The 13,838-nt window shown below is 36.2% G+C and overlaps 1 protein-coding gene across 4 annotated transcripts in view; it reads left to right on the forward strand.

Annotated features, from left to right (window-relative positions):
- The window catches only part of LOC123309875 (teneurin-m), a 389,300-nt gene that overhangs the window by 235,769 nt on the left and 139,693 nt on the right, over window positions 1-13,838 (forward strand). For all 4 annotated transcript variants that reach the window (XM_044893168.1, XM_044893169.1, XM_044893170.1 and 1 more), the window contains exon 2: window positions 10,379-10,594. In XM_044893168.1, the coding sequence (XP_044749103.1) occupies window positions 10,379-10,594 (216 nt within the window). The remainder of the gene's footprint in view (window positions 1-10,378; window positions 10,595-13,838) is intronic.

Genomic DNA, 13,838 nt, shown 5'->3' on the forward strand with positions numbered 1-13,838 from the left:
GTTCTATGATTTTTTCCTACAGGTTTATTGGCTGAGCTATAACATAAAGTTCTGTTTTTTCTTATGAAAACAATAGTTTGAAATGACTTAGAAAGAATCGTATTTTTTTATCGTTTCAGAAATATATTATACATCGCACTCAGTCTTTCTAAGTCATTTTAAACTACTGTTTTCATAAGAAGAACTACATGCTTATGTTATAGCTCAGCAAATATACCTGTTAGAAAAAATCACAGTACGCCACTGGATTGCTATCGAAAAAGTGTATGTATAATGTTTTCATTTCAACATCCTAGCTTAAACAAAAACGGAGATAATGACGAAAGTTGAAATTTTAATTTTGGCCTATAACTCGAGAACAAAAGAAGATGCAGTTGATGGCATTATTAGTTTCTCGAAAAAAGACGACCGTATTGTGCCACGCATTTTCCTCTATCTCGTTGGGTTGAAAAAGTTGTAATTCAAGTAATTTTGCCTACCCTGTACAGTGTGTCAAAAAAAATTTGCTCACTGCGACCCCCTCCAGGACTTTCCTTCTTTAAAAAAATCATATATCAGAAAGCAGTTCTTAAATACGATTTAAGGATTATAAAGAAAGGAATGGGACATCCTACATTTTGTAAGATAGTTTTTGAGTCAGAGATTGTCAAATATCATCACGATACCAGTTTTTTGTCATCTGTTTCGGAGTTAATTTGTTTTCTGGCTATACTGGTACAACTTATACAGGATGTTCATTAAACCCCTTAAAAACGGTTGTCATATTAAGTATGCAGCTGCCAACCTCATTCGCTGACACTTGGCAGTGTTTGCCAAAAAAAAACAAGATATTCCTAGTCTAACGGCATGAAAAAGTAGAAACACTAACCCATTTTGAAACATTTTGGTAATATTTTGGTGGTCATAGTGCAGTACGCAAAAAGCAATACCTAGAATGTTGACCTTGTTTTGAAGAAGGTTATTTTGAATAATCGAAACTTTCAAATAAGGTTTTCTTGCTCTCCAAATTTCATCTACAAAAACATGATGGTAATATTATTGACAACCCATATTTCTGAAGGAGTGCCTATTCCAGCCCAGGTTTTTTTCCGAAATATTTTTGCTGCGTGTGTAAACACTTCGAAAAACGAAGCGATAGTTTATACATTTTATACTGCTTCAAGATTATGTAAACGAAGCTGGTTTTGAGTCATTTGTGCTCTTCACCAGAAAATATTTTAGACAAATGCCAGTTAGTTCAATGTCTGCAAGAGTGGATTGTAGTTTTTCAAAATATCTAACAGAATGGGTGATTCTTCCTGAAGCTTCATATGTGTTTTCATTTGCAATATCTGAAATACATATGGCAAAGAATTGGCAGAAAGCAAAACCTCTTGTCTCTGCAGATGATAGTTGTTGTAATTTTCAATTTGTTTAACTGATGTGCTCACACTTTTTTAGGTCCTGTCAAAATTATACCTGTAACAAAAAAAAAAAAGATGAAGCAGTGTTTGATAAATTTTCCATCAAATTCTTGAAATGAATTTGAACCTGATTGCATAATGATGATATGATTCGTTCATAATGGAGCCTTTTGAGATGTTATGAAATCGACTAGGTTTCATTCCACCAATTTGTAATTTCTCGAAGAATCAGCTGTGATAATATAGTTTTATTCCTTTCTTACCCTCTGGCATGACGCTCAGCACGCCGGCGATAATAGAAAGATCTATACACCATCCATGTGTATTGTCATGATCGTTCGGTTTCAACTTAGCTGAAAGTTCCATCCCCAGTACATAGCGTTTTATGTATTTTAGACATAAATGACTTGTTCTAGCATGCCTTCAGAGACATAATGTCTTTCGGCATTAGTAGGTACTGAATCAGATGAATCCTTCTAGGTGAAGGTTGGAAGAAGCGAAAACGAATAATATAAGGAGAAAGTAAACCAGCACGCCACTGCCATCTTCCCCCGCACATAATAAGCCTGTTATCATGTATGAGAGGACCGTGCACTGAAAATTTCACTTACCGGCTTTTCAAATGGAAATACAAGCATTCCCAACAGACTTCGTCGATAGCAGCTGATGCGGAAATATTACTCGGACACATCTGAGTGTGAAATGCAAATGGAAGACGAAACTGGCGGTTGAAACGGGGTTGTGACAGGTAGATGAAAATAAGGAAGAGGGGAAGGATTTCGCAGGGAATTCAGAATTTATTCAATCAATACGGGAATTAATAGTTGGAGCTTCATGTTTATAGCATTCAATTCACGTGATTATGAAAACCTCATCATTCTATATCCTTTCATCTACGTGAGGAGATTTTTCAATTAAAAGTTTGTTGCCAACTAATATTCCTGTCTAATCCAAACACTATCTGTGCAGATGTATTTCAGTTGCTATGGTCATGATGGGCATGTTGGTTATTAGTGATCGCGAAAACTCATTTTGTCCGAGATCTCATCTATAGATAGGAGATGAAGTCTCGTTTTGAGCCATTACTCGTGAGCCCTAAGCCTTCTGTAAGAGTGTTCTGAGAATTGAGGGATGCAATTTCAATGGAAAATCTTGTGTTCAAAAGTGTTGCACAGAGTTTATATCAATTTAAACATAATTGAGTTTTTGGCTTAGGTTGATATAAAAGTTTTCAATTATAGTTGAAATTATTTTTCAACTTTACAGCGAGCTTCACAAAACTTTGATTGCCCGATCAACGATTTGACGGTCACTCTATTTCCAAAGCCAAATCAATGGAACCTTTTCATTTCTACATATATTGATGATGATCCAATTGAAAATCATTGAATATGTAGATCTACATTTGATGTGGCAATGCTGTTCTGAATGCTCATGGCTGAATTATCGATTGAAAACGAATTGACATTGATCCATCAATCCAGCGTTGATTCCGTGATCAAGCTCTGTGAAACCGGGTCTAAATATCCTAATGAAATTCTACTCTTGGATATGCTCATCTTTGTGTAATGCACCCTGTGTAATTCACACTTTCGTTGAAATTATATGGTATCAAAAATTTTCCTTTGGAACTGTCCCAAACGGGACCTGAATCTGGCAAAGAGACGTGATGCCGTAATACATGGTTAATATATACCGCAATAAAGCATCATTCACTTTTACGATCCATTTGGTTGGTAAGGCCCTGGTGAAAGAACGCCAAATAAGGCAAACTTCTCCTTAATACCAGTTCCACGTATTAAAAAGATTTTAAAAATGCAGATCGCGTAAAATGGCGCCCATACTCGAAGTCATGTTACAGTAGTTCGTATCGCTTTTATGCATAATTCACAGAATGTTCCGTATTTACTACTCCAGTTGCCGCACTAGCACAAATCAGACCGCGTTCCGTTTGGGGAATAACTTTCCAAACGCCGTTCAATAATGTTGTGAAAAGCGAAAGTAATTGATCTGATATGGAAACGTGCAGAAGGCAATAAACGTGGCCATTATCCGCTTTCGTGAATTCAGTATCACGATATTATTGTGACATCTAGATAATAGGGAATACTCCTTCTGACGAAAATGATGTTTTTTTTATGAAATATCTTTGAAACGTCACATTTTGAAATAACAATTCCAACCGTTTCCAAAAAAAAATATTTTAAGCACTTAAAAAAGAAAAATAAAAATGGGTATTTAAAATATGAAGCGTTTCATTTAAATTGCACAAGTTGGCAACATCGACTGAAATATGCCTTGATAATGAAGGACAACAAATACATTATCTTGATGAGATAGACAAAAATGGCTGTCTATGAAGTCTGCGACGAACGAGGAAGGTCGTAAAACTTTATGGGATTTTTATGGCCGGTTGCAGTTGAGGCTCGCCAGTAAGTAGGCGCCTGTAAATCAACAGCTGTTATTTCATAAACAAGCTGATCGGACATTGTTCTTTCTATTTTGTAGTAGGCGCTGCTGCCAGATCTTAAACTTGAAACCAAGCGATTTAAATTTTAAAACCCCATATTTGAAGAATGATTTTGAATAGTTTCCGCGGTGCATTTGAAAAAATCCTGAATGAAACTCATAAGTATTCAGTTTAAACTTGCATATGCAGTAATAACCCAAATTGAGGAGAATTCCCCATTCTTCACTAAGAAAGTAAAACATCTGTGAGATTACTAACTGAAAAAAATTGAATGAGAAATGATGGTCTATTGTACTTCATATTTCTGCCTTGCCAATCTCACGACTTTTTTCGATGAAAATGAGTAATTTCTTACTTGTCAACTTCAGTCCTCAATTTTTGATAAAGTTTTTAGCATTATACATACCAATACCTCAGAATCATTTCATCCATATCTTATGTCAGATTCAAAATTTGCAAATCCTTTGCAGATGTTGATTCTTTTTTAGTCGTTTCATAATCTTCATTTTTTCTGGCATCATGTAGAATCCTGCTAGTGAAAACGGCTTATTTCACTTCATCATAATAAATTATTACCTATTCTTCGTTGATCCCTCGGTCTGAAGCTTATGCCCTACATGAATATCGCCACAATCTTCATTCATTTACAATGAAATGAAAAAATTTGACGGTTGAAATTGAAATATGTACCGCCCACATATTACGATCTGCCTAAATTTCACCAAATTATTTTATAGCAGCACCTAATAAATTTATCTGAATTTACTAGTTTTTTATAGCTTATTTAGCTGCTTATATACATAAACATTCTGCAATCAGCCAAACCAACTTCATCATCAACAACCTTCTCTACGCAACGACCATCCCCAAGTGCTCCTCTATAGAGGACCCTACACTTCACTCAATACATAGACATAGAGACATGGACTGATCAGTTTTTGAATATATTTATTTTTGATATGGAAGAAAATTGAACTATTGGCACATAATATGCAGTAGCTTGAGAATAGTTAATGTTGGTTATCTCCTTTGGCTAAAGGTTGAAGACGTTACATCAGTTGTAGACTTCAAAAACATCAACCCCAAGATAACATGCATATGATGCAGTGTTAGGGGATGGGTATCTCTCGAATAAATTAAATTAAAATTACAAGAATGTTAAATTCTTCAACAAAAATCATCTTGCATCAATGAAAGTCAAAATAATTAAAGGAAGTTTAAAGGGAAGACGAACTTCACCTTCAAACAAAAATTTTATTTTAATTAACAATTCATAACAGGACAACTGGCTCGTCTTTATGGATTTCTATTTTTAATACTTTGATATAATAATAATAATTATGTATTCATTGATCCCTTCAATATTTTCAATGTATAGGAGAAGTCAAATGGAAAATAGAAAAATTAATTTTCTGGAACTTATTCTACGATGACACTCATCGAAAATCCTGTGGTAATTTTTCACATTCGTTCACCCTAAAATAAAATTCTCAAATGCCTTCACTCATTTGGTTTTCCCAATAGAAGGAAATTCCTTGTCGTCCTCTTCATTCCCAATCTTTCTGATTGTGGAAACATTCAGCTAAAATGTAAGTGGTTTAGATGCAGATGGATCATTATATAAATAAACTTACATTGAATATGTTCGCTAGCGTCTGATATATTGTAGATATAGAATATCAGGGTTACCTGAATGGGAGGTCCTGAATTCCTGAATCCCTGTCTTCGCTCTTTTTCAATCACTTTCGGCATTTTTGTAATATTGATTAATATTAATTCTGGCAACGGTGTTTTGACATTAACTACATTTCATGAGTGCCAACCAGGCACCGTTCTAGTTACTTGAGAAAATTATTTCATGGTCAACCGAGTGCTAAAATAAAATTGAATGAAGTAGTGATGTAACACATTTCAAACCAAAATAAAACTTGTTATTTGTCAACTGATGGAGTTATATCTAATCCATGAAAACTGCTCGTCCACGAAACAATTCATCAAAATTGATAATTAACTAAAATTCAGATTTATGTGGACCTAAAACTAAGTCTACGAAATCCGACTGATTAAGTATTCATAGAATTACGACGATGTCACTCGTGCAATAATATTCTATTTAAGGGGTGTGTTCCATAAGGCCGTTATTACCACTTTCCGAAACTTCATATACTCGTGTAGAGTTTTTAAGCGTTGAACAAAGCTCCCGGACAATAACCGTCAAAAATAAGCCCTCCGTCAACAGTCTAATCGCCATCGCGATGCGAAACGGGAAAAACGGAATACGAAATAAAGGGTGGCCGGTATCGGCCATTAAATTTATACAATAAATTCCTATTCGGGCTTATCCGGGACAGGGTTTACATCTCCATCATCCGCGCAGCAATGGTCCGCGATGATCTGGGACCATGATATGAAACATAAAGTAAATTAATTAAAAATTTCTGACCTTGTCTTCCTGGATATTGGTAGCCTGCGAATTAATTAACAAATTCCAATTACATGCCGTTGCTTGAGTGATAAAGTTCCGAATTTTACATGGGAAGTTGGGATGGGAAAGTGGAATCGAAAGTCGAAAGGGTTGTAATTGGAATTTGATGAAATTCTGCGTCAAGAGGATAATGCACTAGCTAATGTAAAGGTACGTTCGTCAAAGATTAATTGTGCAGTTTTGTACCGGATGATAGAACTGCAGAATGCGAATCCTTGAGAATAATACTATTCAAGGATGAATATGGAAGCTATTGGGATAAAAAAAAACTTGTTCAGCAAAAAATTTGTGAACTACATAGCGCTGGGCTGCTAGTCACCAGCCAAACATAAAACCAACGCGAAGTAGAGGGTATGGACCATTAAACGCCGTGTAAATTTAAGGCGGAAATATAAATACAGTTCACCTGGAACATAATACATGAAGTATTATGGTATAAAAGAAAGTGTGAAACTACCGAGGACCAGGCTGAGAGAAAAAATGGGAGAAAAACAAAGAGAGAGAGAGACAATTTCTAATCTCACAAATACACTTACCCAGGATGCAGGACATAAATACATCTTGAATCAGCCCGGTGAGATAAATTCCATCGTGAAAGCCTTCATCAATACATAACTTTAACTGAATATAGGTTTGTTGAACACTGGTCATGCAATCGATTCATCCATTTTCAATTTTTGTTTTGTTTAAAACGTTCAAAGTTTCTTAAATTGACTTCGTTTTAATGAACGGCAGTCATTGGCAACACCGCTACTGCTATCATGTATTAATAATAACGAATCGTATATGTAAAGGCCGGTCCACACTACTCGTCCTCGTGCTCGCATGTCTTTAGCTTGTCTAGTATGCTGGCCGTGATGATGATTTTCCACATTATCTCAGTTGCTTGTCAAGTTTTGTTCCTTGAGAATCCGCTTCGCAGGCTTGTTGTCGTCCACATACACTTGAGCAATAGGCGCATTAGGCTCACGCACTTGTCTCTCGGCTCAAGCTGTCGTCCACATTACTGGAAAGTAAGTGACACAAGCACTAGTAGTGTAGACCAGTCTTAACAATTCATTTGTATCAGGAACAAACTCTCTGGTTACAAGGTGCCCAAGGACCAAATCTAAATTTAAATAACGTGACATCACCAATATACTCTAATCTAATTATCAAAATATGAAGATTTGTGGAATCTTTTGAATACCTACGACCATTTTGGATTTGCAAGGGGGAAAAGTGAAGTTTCATATCAAATACATATACTCCATTCACCTTTATTTTAGCACTCAGTTGGCCATGGAAATTTGACACATTTCACTCTGTATAGTACAAAAATGTTGGGTTATGACGTTTGTCATAACATTTTTGGGTTTTAAACCAACGCTATGTTGCCCGTTCTACGTAAAAGTTATTACGTATTTTATCACAATGTCGAATCCCTTCGGAAAATATGATGTCGAAAATATGTGACGAACATATTCGACGAACATAATTGAAGTTCATACAAACTGATTGAAGGCACACCAAATCCAGTTATTTGCATGGAAAATACAAGAGATCAGTATAATATCATAATATGCTCTAGCTTGAGGAGAGTTAATGTTCGTTATCTTCTTTGGCTAAAGTTTGAATACGTTACATCAGTTGTAGATTTCAAAAATATTAACCCGAAGATGAAATGAATATGATGCAGTGGTTGGGAACGGGTATCTCCCGAAGGAATCAACAGATAATTACAAAAATGTTAAATTCTTCAACAAAAATCATCTTGTATCAATATAAGTTAAAGGAATTAAAGGAAGTTTCAATTCAAGATGAACTTCACCTTTGAACATGAATAAACAATTAACAACTGGCGCGTATTTGTAGCTGTTCATCTTAAAACATTGATATTATAATAATAATTAGGTATTTATTGGTACCCTAAGACATTTACAATATATAGGACAAGTCAAATGAAAAACAGAAAAATCAATTTTCGGGACTCATTCTACGATGACTTCCATCGAAAATCCTGTAGTAAACTTTTCGCATCAATTCACTCAAACATAAAATTCTCAAATGCCACCACTTTTTTGGGTCTCCCAATAGAAGGAAATACTTTGTCATCCTCTATTCACAATCTTTCTGATTGTGGAAATATTCAGCTGAAATATAAGCCGTTCAGATTCAGATGAAACAGTTTATTTAAATTCTCTCACATTGAATATGTTCGTTACCGTATGACGTATTGTGGATTTTAGAATATCAGGGTATAACTGTTCAAATGAGCGGACCTCTATTCTAAAAAGCACTTCCTGAAACCCTGTCTCTTGTTTCAATCACTTTCGGCATTTTCCTAATAAAAATTGATATTAGTTGTGGCAACGGCGTTATAACATTAACGACATTTCATGAGTGCCAACCTTACTCCGTTCTAGTTACAAAAACTTGAGAAAATTATTTCATGGCCAACCGACTGCTAAAGAAATGTGAATGGAGTATAAATATTGCATATACATTTCTGTCCCTTTATATTTGAATGCTACTTGCATGATTGAAATCTGCATTTTCACTTGCATTATGAACATCTACAATATCATCATCAATATCATCTACAATGATGATGACGTTGATGCTGCATTCAGTCCATTGATTGAAACTCACTATGTTAACTATTCTTCTTTCGCCGACTGCAAGAATGAGCTTCATTATATTCACTATAGATATCCCAATATAACCAGAATCAATGTGGAAGAATGTTAAATCTATTTAACTTTTCATTTTGAATGGATTCACTGTAGTGTAAAATATTCAGGACATTTCCATCTTACGCGTTAGCATTACCGATTCATGTCCAAGCTCTTATACCATAAGATTTCGTCCTTGTATAGAAAAAAAATGAATCCAAAAATTTTCATAATGAAAATCGTCAGTTGAAAAATTGATTATTATTCAATTCGCATTACGTACCATAAAATCACGAAAACGACCTAATCTAACCTAACCCAACCTGACCTAACCACTTGGATAGAAATAAATGCAAAAACCATGGATTGAACAGAAACTGTACCTGCCAAACCAATATAAGTGATGCAAATTATATCTTTGATTCAGAGCTTGGTAAATGTGAATTTTCTTGCTTCATAGGTACAAATTTATGTCAAATTTTGCATAGAAGTTTTTTATAAAGTGCAGAGTTACCTACTCATATCCGTCACTCTGCACTCCCGTTAAATGTCACTGGAAAAATAGTTTCTTTGACATTCCGCCTGCTCTAAAACGTTGACGCTCCGTTGGGGAGATACCTGGGAAACGCAAATAAACGAAACTTATGAGCATGAGGAAATTCATAAGGGAAAGGTCAACTGAGGCCGCACGTGACATCAAAGGTGAGCGACTCGGATACCGAACATACAGCATTCATGCTTGAGGTATCGCAAAATGAATTTCGGCATGAATTAAAATATCGTTAACGTCAAATGTGGAACCAGACCAAAGCCGTAGAAATATTCAAATTGGCGTTTCGAATTTTGGACGGAGGTAGTTAAGGTCGTTCTGCATGTTGTATCAGGTGAAATTCTGCCCAGAGCGTGGGTCTATGAAAGCATCCCGAATTAAGATACGCATGCATATTCCTCTACTTTTGGGCATCTCTCAATCGTCGAGCTGTTGTTGAATATCAAAGAGCCAGAATACAGGAGGGAAATGGATGAATATTACTATTTTGTAATACCTGCAGCCCTTTCTGATATTTTATCAAGATAACGATTCATTAAATTCATCAAGTTAATTTTCTCTACTTTAATACCATAGGTCTCAGTTGTAATGAGTTTCATTTTATCAGTACCATCTACCCTATTCTTGGGCACCCTGCATAAATGAATATAGCTTGCCCCAAACATTAGATTGCATCTTCAAAAGTTCACATGGGTACTGATAGTAATTTCTTTTCGTTACATTCGCACTTATATTTATCCTAATGAATTGATAAAATTTTTCATTGTGGTGATGTTAACAGTAACGTTTATTTATGTTTCGTTTAATTTTTTTCAGGCAAGGGTCGTCTGTACCCTGCTTACAGTCTGAGTGGTTCTGAAGGCGAGGAATCTCCCAGACGTAATCAAAACAACCATACTTATCAACACCCAGTGTACCAGCAACCTGCAGGTCTCAGTGATACACCAACCTCTGAAGAAAACGGATCTGACGCTACCTTAACGGACTCGGAACTCGCATTGGCTAGGGATTCTACCCTTCTTGTGCATAACGGTGAGTTAAAGTTCCTTATCATCATTAGCAATACCAGATGGTGAAAGGACCAGTCGCAAAATGGTTTACATTAAGTCAATAACGTTGAAGGCGATTATGATGGGCAATGTTTTGAAAGCAACTCCACGGAATTTGAAACTTCAGTCAGTGATATTTTCATTATTACATAGATATCTCTAATGGTAGATGGTAGATTGAAGGTTGTCTCTTGTTATTGCGGTACCTATCGCTGCTTCAAGCTCCTCAAGCACTCTTTGGTCAAAACCCTCCATCCATATTCCGACTCCTGATTAACCACAACACAGAGATTTCTACAATAAGATTATTTATCAACCCCCTACAAATTATAACCCAAGCATTCTTTTTGTTGGCCACGAGAGCCATTGGTGAACTAGGTGGAGACCTTCACGTTGGAGAAGACAGTTTCATGTACTTACACCATTGATCTCTATCAGGGGTAGTTACCCCGTTTTTCAAAGCAGAAGCCCACTTGACCCTTTCTGCGGAAAAATATACATCAGCATCATCCTCCATCGTTTTGAGGAACCCTTCATGCCCACTCGTTCCACACTCTTAGTGGTACCTTCATAGCCGTAACAACGAGTAAAACATGCATGGGTTAGGCTAAGCCTCGTCTCCACAGTATAAAACGAATTTATAATGTGTGGTTTGTCGTAATTGGAAGCCAATAGTGATACGGTCTGTTTTTTGATATCCAAGTGTTCCTTCCACCTACATTATTTATCGTTTTTAGCTAATCTATCTAGGTGGTATCTGAAGTCGGTGAGAAAGCCCCTAGAAACATGTTATACAGTTCGAGAAACCTTTAAGATTTCTTGAGATTTATGTTAACACAGAATTTTTTCGAATGTCATAAACATCTTTGTAGATGTGTTCTTCTACTCACCAAAAGGATTCTGATCGCTTTCACTGAACTAAAATGATTTATGAATATATCTGAGTGGTCCTAGTTGAAGATACTTGCTTCTTTGACTATAAGTGTATCAACTTTCTTGTTCATTTTGATTATTGAGTGTCCAGGCCCCATACTAAAGGGATATTGTTGTTTTCATTTCTTTTATTGAGTTTACTCGGGCATTCCTAAACTATTTGCAAATTGATGACCTTGAATCCATTGTTTCAATGGCCGCTGGACTGTCTGAGTGTATTCCTCCTTTTCATCTTTGAAAGTTCTTGATCCGAAAAGACTTTCAAAGCTAAGTATTCTGCTAGTCTCATACCTAGATAGATTCTGATTAGTCAGAGATCATAATGGGCCGTTCTGGCAATGATTTGGTGGAAAGGATGATGTCTACTTTTCAATTTGAAGCCTTGGTCACATACATGAAGCACATACATACTAGTCTTTGTAAATCAGTTTTCCTAGTACCATGAATATGGTCTGACCCTCATGACCTACAGCCTTCGTAGTATGTTTAGGTTATAATCCTTAATTAAATGTCTGTTGCTTTTGACATATAGAAAGCCTTCGATGGTATCTGGCATCATGCTCTTCCGAATAAGATATCTTCTTATGGTTTAACTGAGAATTTCTGACTGGATGAACCAACAGGAGTAATGTAATCCCAGGCGGTGTGATGAGATTGCATTCATTGTGATTGTTGAGGTGCCCCAAGAATCAGTTTTCTTACCAACCCTCTTCCTGATCCATATAAATGATCTTCTCCTTCCTCCGGCTAAACATATTTCTGCATGACAAGAGTCTTTTTGCAGCTTCAACAGTAGTCATTCCAAGGCATCTGTATAAGGTACTGAAACAAGCTTTCTTACGCGATTCCCGAATATACAACTTCCTCCTTTATTTCTATGATTTTTTCGTTCAAATGTTGAAGTTTCTTGTTCTGAGTGAATACAACCTTTGTACGAGTTCATACAATGGCTGGTGGCATCGTGAAGTGAAGACAGCTAAGCCCATCGATCGCGCCAACACCTATCGCGAAAACCGACGAGCCGGGAGCCCGATTATCTTGCCGATGCCTCAAACCATCCCCCGTCATTATATTCACGTTCGAGCGGCAGCGGCAAGGCGGGATGAAATGAGGCAAAAAGAGTTGAAACGGATGTGAAAAACGTAACAGAAAAATGTATTAAATCGGCCGACGTTCCCCGGGGAGCACACTCCACTGAACTGATATATACGCCGCCCGCATCTGACGTAAAACATGTTTTTAAAGGTGATACCCGACGGCGCGAGTTCTCTCAGTTATTCTCGAGGTTGTACAAAGGAGGAAATTGATGGCGTTTCGATGTCGTCCTACTACAGAAATATATTGGCGCCTGGAAGATTCCAGATGTTATCTGGATTTTTCATCGCTAATATTCCGGGTTTTTTTTCGTCCTTCTTTAAATCAAAACATGGGGCCCGATTCTTCCAATGTCTTCAGAAATGAAGAACTCGACAAAATGTAAAGTGTAAATGTCTATTGACTTTGGAATTAGTTATTCTCGGTCTTTACTCGACATTGGAATTCGCTCGAAATTATTATGTCGAATGAAAAGATCAAGCAACCATGTAATGAGAAGAAGATAGGCGAGATATAATAATAATAATAATTTATTCGTCCTTTGAGATATCACAAAGATACATAGGATATGTCAACAAACAATAATTATATAGAAAATTAATTGTACCCAAATATAACAATCGAAAAACAACTCAATCTAAATCTAAATATAACAAAAAATAGCAATCTCTCAAAGAAGCTCATCTGAAAAATATTCAGATGTGTTGTAAAAGCTTCTGGTGCATAACAATTCTTTGATATTCGTTTTGAATTGTTTTAATTTCAAATTCTTGAATCTATCAGGTAAGTGATTATACAAAGAGATACCCGCAAGTGTTGGGGAAGATTTGAATTTGGAGGTGGAGTGCCTAGGGACACTGATCGTATTGAAATGTCTAGTGTTATAATTATGGAAATCAGAACACCTCATGAGTTTATGCAAATTCGATCGCACATACAGGAGGCAATTCAAAATATAAATGGATGGAAGCGTGAGAATTTTGAAATTTTTGAAGATTTCTCTGCAGGAGTTTCTAGGTCGAATATTGAAAATCATACGTATAATCCTCTTCTGCATAATGAATACTCTATCTATATCCGGCGAAGCACCCCAAAGAATGATGTTGTAAGTGAGATGACTGTACACTAAGGAGTAATAAACATTGAGCCTTTTTAAATTATATTCTTTAAATTCGTGGATATCCTGGTGAATTAGTAGG

This window comes from Coccinella septempunctata, chromosome 3 (genome assembly GCF_907165205.1).
Source record: "Coccinella septempunctata chromosome 3, icCocSept1.1, whole genome shotgun sequence".
NCBI lineage: Eukaryota > Metazoa > Arthropoda > Insecta > Coleoptera > Coccinellidae > Coccinella > Coccinella septempunctata.